General features: G+C 33.8%; 1 protein-coding gene across 1 annotated transcript in view; it reads right to left on the bottom strand.

The window, feature by feature from the left end:
• The window catches only part of Man1a2 (mannosidase, alpha, class 1A, member 2), a gene marked incomplete at its 5' end in the record, with an annotated part of 151,089 nt that overhangs the window by 41,789 nt on the left and 86,946 nt on the right, over positions 1-22,354 (bottom strand). Inside the window, 2 exon segments of the mRNA XM_005389057.2 lie at positions 10,459-10,552; positions 12,939-13,062. Coding sequence (XP_005389114.1) covers positions 10,459-10,552; positions 12,939-13,062 — 218 coding nt within the window.

Below are 22,354 nucleotides of genomic sequence, written 5' to 3'. Positions count from 1 at the left end.
ACAGATGAGATAAAAAGTCAAATGTACAATTCCATTTTTCTCTCAAAAATCTGAACTTACTACTGGCTCTTTGTTATAATATATTGTTCCTTCCTCCTTGTCATTCCTGCTTCAGTCTGCACTACATAACCAAAGCAAACAGTTGTCTGCAACTTAACAGTCATTTTTCAGTTTTCAAGAAACACTTCAAGTGTAGAAATAAAATGACCAGATCACGAAAGAAATTTGATGGAGGTTCAATAATAAAAGGTGACACTGAACTAAGGCCCTAAATTAACCAAGGGAAATAAGAAATGGAATAGATTTGAGTCATGAAAAAATCAGAAACAACAAGACTGGTACCTGGTCAGAGTGTTAGGTTTCTGATACATACACACTGGGCTATAGAGAATGTTGGTGAAACAAGAATCAAGAGGAAGAGAAAAAACTGAAACTGGTAACACTAAGCTTAATTTTGTACATATGGAGGACCTATTCAGACACAAATATCCTGTACCTGTAGTGATGTCAGTTTAAAGGCCAAGAAAGATCAGTAATTAAATACTGATTTACACGGAGGGAGTAACTTTTTTCTAAAAGGAGAAAAATATAGTCTGTTGAGAATTCAATTGTGAATGATGATGCTGATGCTGAGGATAAGCGTTTAAGCAACTGCATAAAACTGTAAAAACCATTCCATGCTAGTGAGCCATACAAAACAGGCCACAGGCTAGCTTATTTTACTTTTCTGATTACTGATTTAGATCTCGCCAATATATAGGACAAAAAATTCATAGTATAAGAAGAGATAAGGCTAGTGAGGCCAAATGAAAAGGGGGAGAAGTAAGAAACCTTAGAAATATTAACATTTAAGAAGCCATGTGAAGAATATAAAACAAATTCCCAATCTTTAAAAGTGGATGGCCAGACATGGTGGTGCATGCCTGTAATGCTAGCACTTTGGACGCTGAGGCAGGAGGATCACTGAGAGTTCGAGGCCAGCCTGGCCTAAATAAGCAAGTTCAAGGCCAGCCTATACTACATAGTGAGACTCTGTCTCAAAAAAAAAAAAAAAAAAAAAAAAAGTGGATGAGTCTTAAAGCTTGGTTTGTCTAACTGAAGTTGGTAAAAAGCAGCAGTGTGCCAGTTTCTAGCCTAGGCTCAAGAAATCTTGAATGTCCTACTTCTTTTTGTGGGACTCTGATACAGCTATGTAGATGAGCCTGATAGATGAGCAACCGACTCGGACAGCCGAGTCCTCTCAATCTCCAACCAACTTAACAGCTAACTGCAGACATGTAAAGAAACGGAGGTAACAGAGCCAAGCCACATCAGCAGAACCATTCAGGTAACCTGTGAACTCCAAAGAAATAATAAGTTGTTTTAAATCACTATGCTTTTTACAGTGCTTTATTAGACACCATTAGCTAAAGGAAAAGAAGCACATAGTACTTCTGGTATATGCGCTGCCAAAGTAAGCACACAAAACATTGTATTTTTGGGCTAGTCTACGAAGTTACTGGGCCATAGAAGAAAGAATTTTTAGTAGAACAATGAGCAGAGCAGAGCCCAGAATGAAATACACTGAAAAGTAAACACAAAACAAATAGGAAAGAAAAATGAATGCAAATTATCCCTTCAAAAGGATTTATCATGTCAGGAAGAAAAGATATGGACTATTTGCCAGAAGGGTAACAATAGTATTGAAAAAAAGAAGTAAAGAGACAGACTTACTGGCTACAAGAAAGAAATTAGGAAGTTTAATATATAGCATAATTAAGTGGGAACACCAAAAAAAAGTTCAAGAGATGACAGAAAATTAGATACAGAATACAATTCCACTAACCTTAAGAAATCAAAGCCCCTGAAATACCTTCACAGTATGCATGCTCCCAACAATCTAAAACCTCCCACTAGGCCCCACCTCTTAAATGTTTCCTCTATCTCCCCAAACCATCAAGCAAAGGAACATGGGCCATTGGAGTCATTTCAGATCCAAACTCTAGCATACCAGATTCAAACTATATATACCCTAAATTTTTCTTTTTCCTACTGAGTGGTTGTGAGTAAGACTACTGTGTTCAAAGAGTTAATTTAGAATTTCCTTCTCTATTTTAAATAGGTTTGGAGACATTTACTTACTTATTTTTTTAGGTTGGGATTTATTGATGAGAGGGCATTAATAAGGAAAAATATTCTAAACAGAAGAAATGACAACTGAAGTAGGGAAAAGAATATTTTAGGAGTAATTGCAACTGACAAGATTTATTGAATAAAGAATGTGGGATATAAAGAAAAGAATAAAATCTAACATGACCACTATTTCCTACTACTAACTATCTTAGATCCAGATCCTCATTATGGTAGCTTACTAGTAGGTCTTTTTTGCTTTAAGCCTCTCATTTTCTTCAGTTAGCCTGTGTACTGTGATGTGTCTTACAGAGTTTTGTTGGAATAGTAACTGTTTCTTCATTACAGTTTCCCAAGCCTGGTCCAGTTTCTTTTTGTGTGTGAATATGACACTTTATGGAATATGCTGTACATGTTCAACCTTTGACAAAGGACATATTCACTAAATGAGGAAAGAAAAATGTGCATTGAAAAAATTAAAGAACAAACCATATTAAAACAAAACAAGCCTTACTACTGAATAGAGAATATTGTATTTTTATCAAAACCATCAATGACTTCCACTGAAAACAAAATATATGAAAGAAAAACTGCTCAAGCAAGAATTATGTTCAGGGGGCTGGGGATTTAGCTCAGCGGCAAAGCGCCTGCCTGGCAAGCACAAGGTCGTGAGTTCCGTTCCCAGTACCAGAGAAAAACCAAAAAAATAAAAATAAAAAAAAGAATTATGTTCATCTTGATTTATAGACCATCTGAAATTACATTAAGGTGAAACAATGCTATTAAAGTCACTTTTCTTTCCTGTACTGTATTTTTTAGCAAAGGAAATATTGACAATGTTTATTTCTTAGCAAATATTTGTATTGGAATAATGATTTGTATCACTGTATTGAACTAACTGCTTGATATTTCTAAATGTTTTGAGGAACTGATCATTATTTTACTGTGGTTTACAAAACAGGGAAAGTGTACATAACAGGTAAGATATAGTACCATTCCCATGCCAGGTATATCAGAGCAGTAGAGGAACATAGTAGATTAAAAGATAAGCCTTAAAAGACATGTCCTTTCTAGCTGTATTACTAAGGTTAAATAATTTTTCTGCTTTTGACAAATTAACCATTTTTAGTGTTATTCAGCTATACTGAATCATTATTTAAAATTTTACATTATTATGATAGAAGGTTCTGTTATCCTTAAGGAAAACTATACATATTAAAACATGTACATAATATCTGTAGCCCTGGTTTATCATATTTCACTAAAGTTGGAGATATGTGATTTTATCCATAGCAGTTACTGGGTAACTATAAATGCCTTTTCTAAATAGAGTTCCTGATTTAGAGTAACAGATACACTCTACAATTCCAAATAAAACCTCTCAAAGCCATCCATAACCCAATCTTTTATTTGTACTTCCTTATATAATTAATGAAATGGTAGAATTCTCTCGACTACAAAGACACTAATTCAACACTAATTTTATTTCTAATATCTTGACTGAGAAACAGTATTTCTATGGAGACTACATATTTTTATCATTTTACAAGCCCACTTTCTCCCATATTTAAAATCTGGAAGCAGCAGGAGCAGCATAAATTAACCTCTGTAAGAGTAAACAGTGCTCTTTTTGACAATATCACTGTTAGTTATGTTTATAAAGCAATAATTTTTTAATCAAAAAAGGAAAGTTCTAACTTGTCACTAAACAGTTCAAAAATTGACATACCATGTTAATTAACTCAGCATTCAAATAAATATGCTAGTTGGCAGACTAAATGGGAAAAAATACTTATGTCAGGAGACAAGAGTATGGAATGGTAATGTATAATTCTACTGTGAGAAGCATAAAAGTATTCTCGAGAGCTATTGTTCATGATCAGAAGGGGGTCTCTTTAAAAGTATAAAATACCAGCAGAGAGACAAATAAAGAATTCTCAACATAACCTGTATACAAGTAAGATTCATTAAAATAACATATGACCTTTAAAATAAATTGTACTTTGGATTCATGCATTGATTCCTGGATATGCTGTAGACCTAACAAAGGATTAACAAATGAGTGGAAAAGAAAGGAAGACTTTAAAAACTGAATTAAAGGAACTGAAATAAAAGGGAGAAAATCAGGAAAAACAAAAGGTTTTGGCATTATGGGTAATGGAAAATGGTTTCTGATCTGTGACTTATTGTTGAGTTTACAGACTTAGTCATATGTTACCTAGTTTATAGGACTTAAGTTTTAACTCTACCTGACAAACCCACTGCAGCTTTTCTAGGCAGCTAGTGCAGGGGAACAAGGTGTGCAGAGGCTGAGATCTAACAAAACTCTTGAATCTATCACCTGGTACAATAGCCTGACTTTCTTACTTGAACCATGACTGCCTATAGGTTCAATGGGATGAACCACGTGACTCCAAGATTCTTTTCATATTCAGAATCTGAAAATGCATTATAAAGCACTCTGAAATGTCAGAGATTTATATGACAATCTCAGCTTTCTATCAGAAGCTATTTCTTGAGGTATTATAGGGAATTCTAGAATAAAAGGAAATATGATGCATTTCAAATACACTATCTTATAAATATGACCTGCAGGATCACCCTATTAAATAATTTCAATTAGAAGAATTAACAGTGAAATAAGTTAAATAATGTACCTAAATTATTAAGCAGGAAAGCCAGGATTAGGCTTATCATTCCAAATAGTATACCCATTCCTATTTTTCCCACAATATTTACTAAGCAACATTAGCTTTTAAGTAATGGCTGATTTCCTGTATTTTCTTCACTGTAGTCACTAAGTGGCATAAGCCAGGCACTGTAGAAAAGCAGTAGAAAAATTAAGTTAAAAAATAAAGAAGAACCAATAATTTGCCTTTAAATCTGGGTTCCTCACTGTATTTTATATCTGTTGCCAAGCACTTTTCCTGAAAGTAATTACCAGTAATTATTCTTTGGGATGGCTATGTGCATATGAGACATTATCATTACTCTAATTATAACAGCCAAAGCTGAATTGTTAAATTTCAGTTCAATTAAATGTTTGTTTTGCAGTTTATTTATGGAAATGACAGATGTATACTGCTCAAAGATAGAAATGGAATTTGATAGACTTTTCAGAAGCTGATATAAAATATACAAAAATGTTAAAAAGAAAACATTGAATAGTTTAGCAGGGACTGCACCTGCTAAAGTGTTATCAGGGCAGCTCCGCAGAATTTTAAAGAACTCTGCCAAAACCAATGAACAGCTCTTTCTATAACATTCTCAAAATTAGTAACTGCTGAGAGTGAATATATTATAAAGAAATCTGAACTTATTTTATGGAGGAAAAACAAAGAATGCATTACCTTTTTTGACTGGAATCAAAGAATGTCGACACTTGTTTACCTATTAAATTAAGAACTAATTTTCTGCAGTTTATTATCATGAAATTTTCAGAGGTGAATATATATATAATATATAAAAGTTTATTTGCAGTAGCTCAAGATTTATAAAATAGATAATTTGAAAACACTCTAAGTAGTTCTTGACCAACAGAACTTTCTACAGTGACTAAAATTTTCTGTATCAGTTGTCAGTATAGTAGTCACTGGCCACACATGGTTACTGAATGCTTGAAATGTTACTATATATAATGTTACTGTTACATAACATAAAAGTTACCACTCTAATCATTTTTAAGATTATTCAGTAGCATTAATTACATTCACAGTCATATACAACTATTACTACAACTTATTTTCAAAACTTTATCACCACAAACAGCAACTCTGTAGTACCACCTTTCCATTCTCTTCATACCTTTTCTCTTCCAAGCTTCTGCTAACCTCTAATCTACTTTCTTTCTCTATGAATTTACTCTAGGTATGTGACAAAAGTGAAACTGTATTAGTCTTTTTGTGGGTGGTTTTTTTCCACTTCACATTTTTAGTGCTCATCTATATTGTAAGGTGCACCAGAATTTAACTCTTTTTATAAATGACTAACTTTCCCTTGTTTACATCACATTTTGTTCTTCCACTCCTTTTTGGACACCTGAGTTATGTATTAGTTCATTCTTTGCTGCTATAATGAAATATACAAATCTAAGTGCTTATAAGGAGAAAAAGGTTGACTTAGCTCCAAGTTTTAGATATTTAAGATCATAGTGCCAGCAGTTACTATGCTCTGGTGATGCTGCCTTCTAGCAGCATCACAATATAGCAGAGAAACAGAAAGGGAACTGGACCCATGCAGAAAAGACCAAGCATGTGGGGCAGGACTGCTTTCATAACAACATACTCAGGAAAAGTAGCTCACTTTAGAAGACCATCATTAATCTCTTTAGAGGACAGGGCCACAGTGATCTATTTGCTCTATATCCCCACCAAAGGTAATACCATCTTATACTGTCACATTTGGGACCAAGCTTCCAGTACATGAAACTTTGGGGGACGAAGCATAATCAACAGAAGTTTGTTTCAACCTCTTGGCTACTGTGAAAAATGTTGCTGTGAACACTGGCATACAACTATCTGAGTCCTTGTTTTCAAATCATTTGGAGGTGTATGTAGGAATTAAACAGAGATAACTCTGTTTAACTTTTTATGAAAAAAAGTAAAACAAAATTTTGTAACAAAATAATAGAATAACAATACTTAATACACTGAGTATTATCATTTTTTTAAGCAGTGAATCAGAATACAAGATATGGGCATAAAAATTCTCCAGATGATATTAGCACAAACCTTCACTTTTTAATGAACTAAGAGAAACTAGCACAGTTTAACTATACTAAGTTATAACATAACTATCTTGCACTTTTTTTTCTTTTCTTTTCTCTTCCTTCCTTTTCCCTTTCCCCCATTCTAGTTCTTTTTTCCTTTTGAACAATTTCTAACTTTTTGAAGAATTACCAAACACATTTTCAAAGTAGCTGCAGTACTTCACACACCCACCAGCAATGAGAGGGTTCCAATTTTCCCACATCTCTGCCAATGCTTTATTTTTGTCCTCGGAATACAGCCACCTTGGTAGTTGTCAAATGGTATGACATTGTGGCTATCAACTACTGATAACAAGCATTTTTTCATGTATTTATTTTGTATATCCTCTTTAGAGAAATAATATTCGAGTCTTTTGTCCATTTTTCAGTTTTGTCTTCCTGTTACTAAGTTGTAAGATTTCTTTTCTTGTTTATTTTTGTTTTTCTGACACAGGGCATCACTTTGTAGATGAGGCTGGCCATGAATTGACTCTGTAGCCCAGGCTGGTCTCAGCTTTGTGGAAATCCTCCTGTCTCAGCCCCTAAAATGCTGGGGTTATAGGTGTATACTACTATATTCAGCAAGTTCTTTATTTAGTCTAGACAGATACCCAGTACCCTCATCAGGATGTGATTTGCAAATATTTTCTATCATTCTGTGGGCTACCACTCTCATGACAATACTCTTTTCGGTGTGTGTGTATGTGGGGACACCAGGAATTGAACTCAGGACCCTGCACTTGCCAGGTAGATGCTGTGCTGCTGAGCTATATCCCCAGCCCTAACAGTACCCTTTGATGCAGAAAAGCTTTTCATTTTCAACAAATCTAATTTATCTTTTTCTATTATTTCCTGTGTCTTTGGTGGTATATTAAAGACTCTACTGACAAATTCAAAGTTTTAAAGATTTGTCCCACGTGTTCTTCTAAGAACTTCATACTCTGGACTCTTAAATTTAGGAAATTTTATCTATTTTGGGATAACTTTTTTGTGAAAGGTACAAAATCTGTTGATGGCCTCTTCTTCACTCATTTCCATGTGGTTATATAGTTTTCTCAGTATTACTGTGTCTCGGTTACTTTTTTCTCGCTGCTGGGACAAAATATCGGACGCCCAAAATTAAGGAAGGAAAGGTTTATTTTGCTTACAGTTTGTGGAGGTTTCAATCCGTACTTGGCAGATTATAAGGCAGAGTGGCACGTGGCAGAGGGCTGCATCTCAGGGTGGCAGCACACAGCTAAGCAACAACCACACACCAGGGCAGAATTGGGGAGGAATGCCCCAAGCACTCTTTTCTTCTCACGGGTGCAGCTCCCACACCCATATTCAAACTCTATAGCCTGCCCCTTAAGCCTGGCTGCTTGGGGCTTTGTGGGGACACACAGATTCAAACCATAACATACTGTATTTGTTAAAGATTTACCTTTCTAGTAATTAGGATTCTATCAATGATATACTATTATTTTCATTCTTGTGGTTTTTTTCTTTTACAAATTCAAGCTGGCCTCAACTTCTGGTGATCCTCATGCCTCAGCCTCCTGAGTGCTTGGATTATATAGGCATGTACCACCATGTCCACTTACAGTATCATTTTAAAGCTGGCAATTCTCAAATTATGATTTACTTTTTTCAGTATCTTAGAAAGCATCCTCGTTTTTACTTTAAAATGTTTTCAGTCTTACATCGGAAGTAACAAATGTTCAATTATCAAATTAAATAAGGTAAACTAAAAAGCAAAAATAAAAACTAATATTAAGAGAAAGTTGTAGATAACACTTTGGTTTCTTATTTAATCAAATATGTTTAAAGATTTAATGTTCAAAAACTGCACCATCTAATAACAGTGCATTATCTACAAAAGGCTATTTATAATTACATTAATTAAAAATAAATAACATGAAAAATGTAGTTCCAAAACCATAATAGTAACACTTCAAGTATTCAATAACCACGTGTGGCCAGTGACTACTATACTGGACAACTGATACAGAAAGTTTTAGTCACTGTAGAAAGTTCTGTTGGCCAAGAACTACTTAGAATGTTTTCAAATTATCTATTTTATAAATAAATCTTGAGCTACTGCAAATAAACTTTTATATATATATACACCTCTGAAAATTTCATGATAATAAACTGCAGAAAATTAGTTCTTAATTCAATATGTATACAAGTGTCAACATTCTTTGAAGCACTCAGTACAAGGAGATGTTAATTTTCTTTGCGAATTTAAAAAACAATCATGTTTCAAACCTGCATGGATCAGATTTTGGGCAGAGTGAAATGAGAAAGGGATACAAAGGTCCCTGGAGATCAGTTCACATAGCTGCTACAAATGTACCAGTTATTGTAAATACTACTGTGGCAGCAGTAATCTGTATAGGAAGTGATGTCACATTACATTGCCTCCAAGTACCATTTATTTTCATTAACATCTCCATTATGACCAAATATGAGTATCTGTTGATGGCCCATTTATTGTTTTGTTTTTAATTAACTTTCCTTAGTTCACTTTTTAAAAAATTTTCTGGAGTAATCAATCCACTATGATCTCACAAGAGGTTTGTTTGTTCGTTTGTTTGTTTAAAGACAAGGTCTTGCTGTGTTGTTCAGGCTGACTTCCACTTGTGGCAATCCTGACTCAGTCTGGGATTACAGAAGTGTGCCACCACATCTGGCTAAAATGTTTTGGTACACAAAGAATACAAATATTTTTTCCAAGTATTTTCAAATATACTTCCTTAGTTTGTAACTTGTCTTATAACTGTTATGAAATATATATAAAGTTAACATTTATATAAAGTAAAAACTGACATCTTTTGTTTCTGCTTCATGTGACATGCTTAGAAAAGGCTTTCCTTTCCTTATTTACATTAAACCCTTATTTATATGAAGGTAACTGATAAGTACAAACCTTTAACTGGCATACAATATTTTAGCAAAGTAAATCAACATACATGAAAGAAACTATTCTTGTGAGACAGGTTATTGTTTCCATTTTACAAGTAAAATACTGAAGCTTCCTGATTACAGTATACATTCAAATATTTTTACTACTTTTATTATTTTATCTTATACAGTTAAATATGTAGGTTATATAAAATATATGATGGATATAGTATAAGGCAGAGATTAAATATAATATTCTCCAATGTTAGAATATTTTCAAACCTTAAAACAACTCTAAGGGCTAAAAATTTTACAATAGAATCCACCCCAACAGGCTATCTACTCGTACGTGGAATAAGAAAACTGTACTTTTATATTTTATAAATGTAGCTCTCAGGACTTTTTCCTTTTTAGAAAATATTTTCATTTAGTATAGACGTTAAACCTTTTACTTGTACTTTCTTCAAAATAAAGAGAAAAATGAGCTACATGTACGTACTTTCAGAAGAAAACAAAAGTGTAGATGAAGTACCAAAAGCCAGATCTATTCTATGAAAGATACAAGAGATCAGAAACTTGGCAAAGGTAACAGTGCTAATAGATCAGAGTTTTAAAGAACAAGCGTTTATAATTTCATGATGTACCTTTCATTACAACAAGCAGTATTCAGGTAAATAACCTTTTAACCAAGCATTAATGGTACTAGAAATACTTACATTGACCCCAGCGCCCAGTTCTTGGGTTCAAATAATTTGGATAAAGACCATTTGGACGATCCATTTTCTGAAGTAATTTCCGAATATGCATGACCTCAACAAAACAAAATTAAGAATCAATTAACAAAAAGAAATGTCACCAAAGCTTGATGTCAGTTTAGGTTTTGCATTTTTCCCAAGACTTACACCCAACCCCTGCCCTTTTTTGTGTATGATGATTGTGAAAGGCTTCTATTTCTCAAATGGGTCACTGTTTTGGTAAAATAATATAAGGTCACTATTTAAAAATCAAACAATAACAAAAGCAATACAAAGAAAAGGAGATCTGAGATAAACCATTTAGTTTATTGTTTATTTGTTTTTGCATTGCTGGAAATTGAAACCAGAGCATTTTACTTGCTAGGCTAGTGTTCTACCACTGAGCTACATCTCTGCAGTGAAATGATTTCAAATCCCAACATTCTACTATCCAAAAATAGCAATCAGAAATATTAGTGATAAACATCATTCCAGAAATATTCAATATAAGAAATAATTTCATAGAAATAAAATCACACAATTTCTACAAAAACGTATTAATTTAATGTATAAAAAATAAATGAAGTAAAATTAAATTGTTAAATTTTAAATATTCTCACCATAATAAATATTCCTAAATTCCTAAAGGTCTCCCTGAAGTTTAGGAGGGAAAAAAATTATGAAATAAAATGCTAGAGACTTTCCTGAGATTTTTTTTGGATGCGTCTCTAGACTGGTTGAATTTTGTAAGTGCTCAGGAATGTGGGTGTGTAGTGTTTAGGTAATACATCAGTAAGTGTTCTATTCTTTGTATTCTTTTTAAATGTCTTTCAAACTGTTATCTTTATATTTGGTGGGTAACCTGGCTGGCGTGAGACTTGCAAAAGCATTTTCTTTCTCATAGGACCTTACATATACTTCACTTTTCTGGACTTTAGCACAACACAAATCCTTTTTCCACAAGGTTGCCTATCATTTTTCATTTGGCTAGGTTTTGTTATCACAAAGTTTTATAAATGAGCTCAGAAATACCATCTATAATTCCTGTGCTAAGTACAAGTTAAACTTGGATAATCACATGAATCAGTTTCACAAAGTTCTGAATGTTATGAAAAATGAGAAAATTATCACTTTTTGTTAACTAAAATTACACATAATATTGAATTCTCTGTTTCTCTTCTGTATCATTTCTTTATGTCTATAATAGTTACTGGCTTTTCTCAATTTGGTCTTCTAAGTCCTTTATTATCAGCAAACTATCTATTGCCCCCATTTGGGGCTTTATAATTTTTCCTTATGCTTTGTTTCTGATAGCACATCTTACTGTCTTTGAACACTGGTCTCTCTATTATACAGAGATGAGGGCTTATGTTCTTTCTTATGGTGATGTTTGGTCAGGATTTTCTCAATGCTATTTTGTAAGTATTTTTTGGTCACTACGTTTCACTTTCCTTCTCTACTTTTCAGGTAAATTTTTGTATAAATTATGTATTTGTTCTTTTTTTGGATAAAGTGACCAATGTTATTTTTCTTGACCTAGGTATTCACAAGAAAATTTTTATATACTGTAAAGGACTAGTACAGCCCAGATGCAAATATGTTTTTTAGCTTTTGTTTCTCTCTAGCCAGATGAGATTGGCTGGACTGAGAATCTATCATTTATTCCTTTTTTTCACTCTCTTTGTAGGCACAAACATAGTCTGACAAAATTTTTCATTCAACTGTCATTTGCTTATTTCTCAGTACATCTAATCCAAAGAGATACAATCAGCCTGTGGTCTTACTCTCACTTATGAAGGCTCTCTTCAATGCTATTTAATACAATTTTAAACTTTATTTACGTTGGATTTGTGGGAATCTACGCTTCTGTTCCTATCATATGAGGCAAATTTTTATAAAATGATACTTTCTCACCTTTCACACTTGTTGGAGAGAAATGCTGAGTTTTAATGTCTATATTGATCCTTTGTACAAAAATATTTTTTCATTAAATGTAGACTGTTGGGATTGCAATACAGTTCAGCAACAGAGTACACGCTTTTAGCATGTGCAATCCTCAATCCTCAGCAACAAAAATAATTTTTAAGTACAGTGTCTTAATGTATTAGGTAAAAAAATTGTATCATCTGAGAGTAATTGGTACTTCCTTTCCTCCTTTTTAATTGTTAAACCTTTTGTTCATTTTGTTTTTCTTATCTTACCAAGCTGATTAAGAATTTCAGCTTACTGCTCAACAGAAATCAAAATGGGATTTTTAAGAAACCTAAAAGTGACTATAGTCTTTCAATAGTAGATATTTTAAATATGTTATAAATAGGGCAGATATTTCCTGGGATAATTTAAAAATGAAAAAATAAAGGCCAGAGCCTGGATAAATATTTTAAGTATTAATCAAGACTGGGAAAACTTTATAGGACTCTCCTATAAAAAACAAAGAAAAAGAAAGAAAAAAAAAAACTAACCTTTTTGTAGTAAACCAGGTCCCCCGTCAAGTAGCTCAGGTGGACAAATTCCATATGTAGTGTACCAAATTCCGCCAGAATGCTGCTTCCTGCAGATGCCCAGCCCCAGTTTCGACCTACTCCACTGAATAAAGGAAAAGAGGAGACAGGATTTGGAAAAGAATTTTTTTAATGTTTAATGAATATGTAAACTTTAAATAAATCTCTTACAAAGTAGTATATCCAACATAATACTTCAACATCTAACATTTTGATTATTAAAAATATGAAAGAGGAATAACTTCATGTTTTAAAAGACAATATTTTAAAAAGTACAGTACATATTAAGTACATCTGAAGCATTCCCATCTCCCTTCACACTAGGAGGTTGCACAATCACTTTCATTAGTTTCTCACATATTACTCCCAAGTTTTTTGTATACATAAGCAATCCAAATACGTATATTTTTCTCCTTTCTTAAATAAAACGTAACACTAATTGCAGTGTGTCAGGCATTTTACTCTTTGATGCATGTTAGGGGTCTTTCTGTATCAGTTTAAAAAATTACTTTGTCATTTTTGCTTTCACTTCTTTTACAGCTGCACAGAATTCTATGATACCAGTGTTTCTCATTTGGAGTGCTCCACCCCAGGGGCAATGAAAACGTGTGAGGACACAATACAGTACCATGTCTCAAAATCTGAAGATGCAACCTGCATTTACTGTGCCAGGACCAAAGCTATAAAATTGCCTCTAATGCTCAGAAGAGTATCATTTAATAAAGAATTGTTCTGCTCTGAAGACTGGTGATGCCTGTGCAAAACCTACTATATTATACAAATAGACATAACTTATTTAATCAATCCTCAACTTACTTCCTCAATCCTCTACTTGATGGTCCCTTGAGTATTTCCTATGTGTTATGAAATTTTACAAAGAATAATTTGTGCACATTAATGTCACTTGTGTAAGTACAGTATCTATGACATGTTCCTGATTTTTTTTTAGCCTGTTCTCTAATTTTTTGACATATGACTCTATAAATGAAAAACTGGGAGGCTTTACATGATGTTAACTTTTAGGAAGTTAAATTTCTTCTGAGACACTGATCAAGTACAGGCAGATTACCTTGGCTTCAGGCTTTGATGAGGTTATTCCATTTCAGATTTACCGCTACCTTTAAATAATGGCCCTCTGGGCTCCCAGTTAAAAGCCAGGTGGTTTACCATGGTTCCTTCACTTTAGCAAATTTAACTAAGTCTCTGGTTTCCTCAGTGTGATGTAGTTAAAGTGTTTCCTTAGTGCTTTAGGCTCCTCTGCAGTTACCTGCTGAATATGAGTTTTACTTCATACATATACAGTTAGTGAATTACTAATGACTTGAGAGAAATCTGTGCATAAATGTTTGAGGCTTTTCTCCATAATTCCTCTTGTCTGACATTTTGTCCTTCATGTCTTGAGTCATTTTAGCAACCCCAACATCTGATTATTTGGCTTCTCTACCCCCAAAAAACTGGTTTTTACTTTTCTGCACCACAATCTAGAACATGTCCTCAAGGAAAAAGCCAAAGTTTATGTGGAGGCAACCTTAACACCACATCCTCTTGAGTTCTAACTCTCTAAAACCTTCAAACTATTTGGTTTTATTTATTTTGTCTAGCTTTTATGATTGCTTTTGGTAAGAGGGTAGTCTGATAAAAGCTAGTCTGTGAGTAGAAATGGAAGCCTAATATTACCCAGTGGAACTTATAGATTAATCTACAATGCTAAATCATTCTCTAGATCTTTTCTTGCCTCCGCAAGAAAGTCAAGCCTACAGCCATACCACCTTGAATGCACTTGATCTCTTCTGAAGAAAGTAAAAATATAATTCTTTTTTTCTCATAACCACTTGCATGCTGCCAATTCAGTATGCTCTATTTTAGTGATCTGTGGTGAGGACACATTAAAATTGTTACTAAGACATATCATCTCCTTGTTTGAAGTCCCTTCATTGCTATTTTTACACATCTTTGAAACAATGGCAAGCAATTACCACTAGCAGTTTTTTAATAGCTAGAACACTGAATCAAAGAAAACATATGTATATATTAATTATGTAAGTCATTCATGTCACAAATAATAATGCTGTGCTGTGGGAAAAACATTGATAAACCCAACATATATTTCTCTTCTCATAATAAAGACCATTTAAATACTGATAATTGTGATGAAGAAAATTAAATAGGAAAATAGAACATACTGTAATACATTCAAGGATAGAAAGTGCATTAGAAATGTTTTCCCTGTATATATTATGTTTGGAAAAACATTTCTGAAATGACACAGTTTGCACTGAGACTTGAATGATGAGAAGGAGCTACTGATGAATAAAATTCTCAGTACAGGAAACAGACAATGGCCCAAAGGAAAGGAAGGGGGCTAGTGTGAGGAGAGCTCAGGAAATCAATTATACAGGATGAGGTTAGAGAGCTAGATTAAAATCTAGACTAGAATGCCCGATAATTCTAAAGGCCATAGTAAAATTTCAGAATTTTTATTTTAACTCTGAGGAAAAGTCATGGGTATTTTAAGGACTGTAACATAATTATTTAGAGTAAAACATACTATTTAGAATGATTAGCTAGGTTTCAGAATAGTGAATTTATTATAATGTGGTCAAATATGAACACAACGCCTAGGAATTCCAATAGTTTACTATTCCCTATAAAAATTTCCTGGACAAAAGTCACAAAGGAAAGTTTCATTCACATTATACTCAAACACTTTTCAAAATACTGAATTCTAAATAAGATTTTCATGTTTTATATACAGCCTCACAAGAAGAATCTAAAACTAAACCTAACATTTACATGTATTCCAAAAATTGAGAAAAATGAGAAAATCCCCAACAGCAAGGTATAAAATTACAAAGGACAAAAAAATTTCAACTAGTTATGGGAAGATGATGAACTATCAAAAAGCAAGCAGATCATAATTTCTGCTACAAATGTAATTTTTCAACTGATCAAAATAAAAGATATAGATAAACATATGTTTTTATATACACACAGAAAATGTGAATAACTAAAAATTTGCAGTAAGTACTAATAAAACAAACAGGAAAAAAAACATGATTTCTCTCTTGGCTGACCATCAGCAATCAGAGTTTTTAGATGTCTGATAAATTTTTCATGATGTACATGGTAAATCAACGTAAGTGTTCTACAATCATATTAAATAACTTTGATAATGAACCACCACTAAACAAGCAAAAAAACAAAATTTCTCTCTTTCTAATCACAAGCAATGGAATTTTGGAAATGTAAACTTTGGATGGTTTATACAGTAAATTAACTTAAGTGTCCTACAAGCAGATTAAACTGTTTTGATAATGAATTATTTATACTTTAGTTTTTATTTTGTTCAAAGTCCATGGGATATTTTTAATAGATATATCAAAGAACTTGTAAACATTCTAGTGAATTCCAATTATTGGAAACAAAGCTTGTAAAAACTGTTGAAATTTATCATGATAAAAGGAATAAACCACACTGAAAGGAACAGTTAATGCTTAAAATTTTTAATATTTTGACCAATTTTGCATGCTTCTATCTGCTAATCTGAGCAACTGATTTGAAGACAATATGTAACAGAACAACCACTGGTGAATTCCTACCATCTTGTCTAGTGAAACTCTGTATTATCTCTAATATTTTATTTCATAATTATTGTTTTATTCTCTTTAATGGTTTGAACAATCTTCCATTCTTATATTTGGTAATCTGAGTAACTTAGTTAAAGACAACAATATGTAATATAACAACCACTGTTAATTCCTATCATTTTGTTTTGAAACCCTGTATCATTTTTGATGTTCTTGCTTTGTTTTCTTTATGTCTGTGATGTTGGTATTTTCCTATTTTCCTTCTTTTAACTACTCTCTTTAAAACAAAAAAAAATTTTCAATTAAAATAAAAATAAAAGGAATAAACCAACAGATTTAGAGCACTCAATGTGTATTTGGAACACCACAATTTACTGAAGTAGCCATTTGACAGAGTTCATATTTTCACTGGAGATATATCTTCCTTAGCCTATGCCTCAAATTATTTCCTTAGGATAAAGTGACAGATGTACAATTATTAAATCAAATGCAACATGTTTTAAGGTCATTTAAGAGATAATTTGTAAGTAAAGCTGCAATGTTAGAATACACCTCTTCCCACCTTACCTAGAACAGATGTAAATTTTTTTTAATGTAAAAAACTTCCCTGTTTAACAGATGAATGCAAAACTTTAATTTTTATTTTTATATGAAATCTGATGTTACATTTTTATTAAATGTGGGAGATATGTAATACATTCAGATGCTGTAAATATCAAAAAAAGTATAAAATAAAGAATCTTTCTGTAAGCCCAGTACCTATTCCAATCAGTTCCTGGTCCCAAAGCTAATCTGTTCTCAGATTTTCACGTATCATTTGAAAAATTTTATGGCTCTATCAGTATAATTTGAATTGCTTACTACAGTATGGTTCAACATTATTTAAAATACTCATTGGTTATTTATATTTTTTACTCCATATTTTTCAAATATTTCATCTAAATATGTATGTATTTATTATTATTTTAGAGAATAAAAATAATAAAAAAATGGGAAACAATACAGAATTTCAAAAAGTAATTGAATTCACTGAATTCAACAATGGTTGTTATATTCCACATTACTGTGTTCAAACTAGTTGTTCAGATTACCAGATATAAACATGCAAAATAGGTTCAAAAAATTAAACATAAACTGTTCCTTTCAATAAAACAGAAATTAGTAGTACAATTATTTTAGCTATCTTTTGTATATATATATATTTTTTTTTCCCGCTCTTTCTTTCTTTTCTCTTCCCTCATCTCAGTTGTTCTTTCCTTCTCAGCAGTTTCTTTCCTATTCACAATATCTATTGTACCTTTCAGATTTTATTTACTCTTTCAGGTTCTCACACTAAGCAGACAATATGATGTTTACACATGTGGATCTGATTTATTTCACTTATGACTATGGTCTCTAGCTGCATCTATTTACCTATAAAAGCCTCAAGTTTATCTATCTTTATAGTTGAGCAATGCTCCACTGTATAAAAATACATCTTTTTTATCCATTCTGCAGATAATGGGCATTTGGGTTGTTTCCAAGATTTAGCTATTACAAATTGTTCTGCTACAAACATGGGTGCCCATATATTGCTGTGGTATGATGTTTTCAGTTCTTCTGGGAAGATACCCAGAAGGTGAATAGTTGGGTCAAATGGGACCTCTAATCCTAGTTTTTGAGTAATCTCCTTATTGATTTCCACAATGCTTGTACCAGTATGTACTCCCATGAAGAGAAAAGAGTTCCTTTTTCCCCACAGCCCCACCAGCATTTGTTATTGGTTGATTTCTTGATGATGACCATTCTTTCTGGGGTGAGATAGAATCTCAATGTTATTTTAATTCGCATTTCTTAAATGACCAATGATGTTGAACATTTTTCATATATTTATTTGCCATTTGTAGTTCTTCACCTGGGAAGTGTATATTCATCTCAGATGCCCATTTTTGTATTGGGTATTTGAATTTTGGAGGCCTGGTTTTTAAAAACTCCTTACATCTTCTAGATAGAAGTCCTTTGTCCAAGGGACAGTTGGCTAAATTTTTTTCCCAATTCATGGGTTTTCTTTTCACTCTGTTAGGATTTTTTTTGACGTGCAAAGCTTTTCAATAAGGTGAGATCCCCGTTGTTGATTCTTTGAAGTATTTCTATGCAGTTTGGTTTTTGTTCATGAACTCTCTGCCTACGCCTATGTCTTCAAGATTTCTACCTACTTTCTCCTCGAGTAGATTTAGGGTTTCTGTTTTAATATTTAGATCTTTGATCCATTTTGACTTTTCTTAGTTAGTTTAAGTATTTTTTTGTTTTGTTTTGTTTTTTAAGACAGGGTCTCGCCATGTAGTTCAGACCAGCCTGGGCTACTCATTAAGTAGAAAAACTAGATTCTAGGCTTGGGTGCGGGGCTATGCAGTAAAAAACAAAAGCAACAACAAAAATAACATAAACTTATCATTTAAAGACAATTTTAAATTTAAAAACACGTTTACAGCTGGCTGTGGTAGCACAAACTTGTAATCCCAGCACTTGGGAGGCTGAGGTATGAGTTTGAGGCCAGCCTGGGACACATTGTGAGTTCAAAGTCAGCCTGAACTACATAGCGAGACCCTGACTCAAAAAAAAAAAAACACAAAAAAATGCCCACATATACTACTTCACATTCAATTTAAGTACAAGTACATCACAACAGTGTATTGAAAAATAATTCAACATGTAATTTTTTGATAGTACAACTTAGGGATTTTTAACTTTACAATAGTGTAAAAAAAGAACTCCATAGAAATCACACTTCAAACTGAATTTTGAAGTTTTCCCATGCTGTGGACACACAGTCACCTATTAGTATCTCTGGAGATTTGGGGCAGTTACAACAAGCCACAGCTCCCAGTCAGTCATGCCATCACAAAAGCAAACAACTTATACTCTACACAGCATACTGTGCTGCTAAAATAGGATGGCTGGTACGTTAGGGTCACTGAAAGCAATTTCAACTTATGACATTTTCAGTGCATGATGGGTTTATCAGGATGTAACTGCATTATAAGCTGAGGAGCATCTGTACCTGCACACATCTTTCTACCATCCTTTGTGATACTGCAGTCATAAATTTTCTTTGACATGAATTATAGATTCTGTAATGAAAGTTTTTATTTTTTGAGGTGACCCACAATCCCCCCACCATTACATTCTGAGTCTCCACCCTCTGTGTGCCCGGTGCAGACAGAAGATCCTCACTCAGAAGGCCCATGAACTGCTAACACCAGGGTTGGCATTTGGGCCCTCCCTGTGCATGCCCTGCACCACCTGAGGTACTAGAGCAGGAGGTCCACAAACTGCTAGCACCGTGGTTCATGTCTGGGCTTTACTTGCGCCTTGACCTCCTGGAGGTCAGAGAAATATGCAGTCTGTGATCACCACCAGTACAGCCCACATCTGGCACCTGTGCATGCCTGGAGCTGCGGGGAGACATGGAATCAGGTGGTGCACAAACTGCTGACCATGCAATTTGTGTCTGGGTTCTGCCTGCACCCTGAACTGCCTAGGGACACAGTACCACTGATCCATGACTACGCCACCACTGCAGCCCGCCTCTGGCTCATACACGTGCCCTGAGCTGCAAGGGGACACTGGGTCAGATGGTCTGCCATCAGGTGACATCACAGTTTATGTCTGAGACCTGGAAGAACTAGGTACACTTCACCATCTGCAAGAAGACCCCAGACTAAGCAGCGCATCTCAGCAGACACTGAGGGGCAAGTGTGACCACCAGGAAAACTAGGGACACTAGTGACCTTTGCTCAGCTTCCTCCAGCATCAAGTATGACAAGATGAAGAACTAAAACATAATCTCAGAACTCCACACCACTCAGAACAAGTCTAGGAGATAGCGACACAGGAGAACCTAGTAAACTTTGTATACACACGTGAAATTGCTGAAATGATTGCAACGGAAGTGAAGAAACAACTCCATCAGGCCATAGAAGAGATCAGATCAGAAATAATTTCTCAGGCAAAAAAATGAAATGACAATAATAATGAAAGAATTGCTCAGCACAGCTAGAAAAGAAATATATAAAAGAATAGATGAACATAGGCAATTGATGGAAACGTTACATGAACATACAGGAATGAACTCGAATGCATGAAACAGATTCAAAGTGACTTCCAGGAAATCAAAACTTCCACTGAAAGCTGGCAAAACTACTTGAAAGAAGCCAAAGATAGAATTTCAGATCTTGAAGACAGCATGGTAGCTAGTGATGGTGAAAGAAAGGCTCTCTTAAAATCAACAAGGAACTAGGAAAAAATCAATTCAACAGCTGTAAGACAAGGCAAAGAGGAATAATGTAAGACTAATAGGTGTCAATGAAACAGCAGAAGGCAACACAAATGACATAAAAGGAGTATTTGCAGAAATAATAGCAAAACATTTCCCAAGCATAGAAACAGAATCTGATATACAAGTAAATGAGGCATATAGAACTCCAAGTACTCATAAGCAAAATAAAACTACACCGAGACATAGAATAATCAAGATCCCAGATATCCAACAAAACAACAGAATAATAAAAGCTGCTAGAGAAAACAAACATACCACCTATGAAGGAAAGCCCATCAGAATCATGGCAGACTTCTCAACACAAACCATCCAATCAAGAAGAGCTTGGAGTGAAGTATTACACGTCCTGAGACAAAACAGCTTCCAACCAAGACTGATGTATCCTGCCAAACTATCCTTCAAAATCAATGGGAAAATAAAATATTTCCACACCAAAGAACTGAAGAACTTCATGTGTGCCAAATCATCCTTACAAAGAGTACTAAAAGATATTCTACACAGAGAAAAAAAATGACTGCAATTTCAAGAACAACAATAGAAAGCAACTCTCAAGCAGAGCAAGCAATTAAACAGATAGAAGAAGTAGAAAACCACCAGTAAGTATATAACGTGACAATGATAACTCAACATGTATCGGTTATCACAATAAATGTAAATGGCCTCAATTCACCAGTCAAAAGAAACAGACTGGCAGAGTAGATTAAGACACAAAATCGAACAATATGCTCTGTACAGGAAACACATTTTCCTCCAAAGGAAATCCATAGACTGAAAGTCACAGAAACTCAGAAATTCTCCATGCAACAGGAATTCAGAAAAAAGGAGGTGTAGCTATTATGTTTGCAGACAATGTAAACTTCAAACCAAGAATAATCAAAAGAGATAAAGAAGGTTACTAAACACTTGTCAGAGGAAAACAGCAAGAGGAAGAGATAACAATCATAAACATGTATGCACCAAGTATCAGAGCACCAAACTGTGTAAGACAAATCTTAACAGGCATGAAAATCCAAATAATTAATAACATTATTGTAATAGTGGATCTCAACACCCCTTTGACACAAAGAGATAGGTCAACTGGACAAAAAAATCAGCCAAAAAATAACAGCTCTGAACCAAATCTGCAAACAATTGGACTTAGTACATGTATACAGAACGTCCCATCCCACAACATCAGAACACATTTTTCTCAGCTGCACATGGGACTGTCTCTAACAGAAGATCACATTCTAGCCGATAGAGCATACCTAACTAAATGCAAAAGAAATGAAATTATTCCAGGCATATTATCAGACCACAGTGCAATGAAATTGGAAATTAATGACAAAAGGAACTCCAAAAACTCCATAAACACTTGGAAATTAAATAACAACCTCTTGAACAACCAATGTGTCACAGAAGAAATTAAAAATACCAACAAACAAATGAAAATGAAGATAGAACTTACCAGAACCTGTGGGATGCAATGAAAG

The sequence above is a fragment of the Chinchilla lanigera genome, unplaced genomic scaffold (genome assembly GCF_000276665.1).
Source record: "Chinchilla lanigera isolate Chin_1 unplaced genomic scaffold, ChiLan1.0 scaffold00034, whole genome shotgun sequence".
In the NCBI taxonomy this organism is placed as follows: domain Eukaryota; kingdom Metazoa; phylum Chordata; class Mammalia; order Rodentia; family Chinchillidae; genus Chinchilla; species Chinchilla lanigera.
The sequence above is the reverse complement of the archived record's forward strand: the minus strand, read 5'-3'. Positions and strand labels throughout refer to the sequence as shown.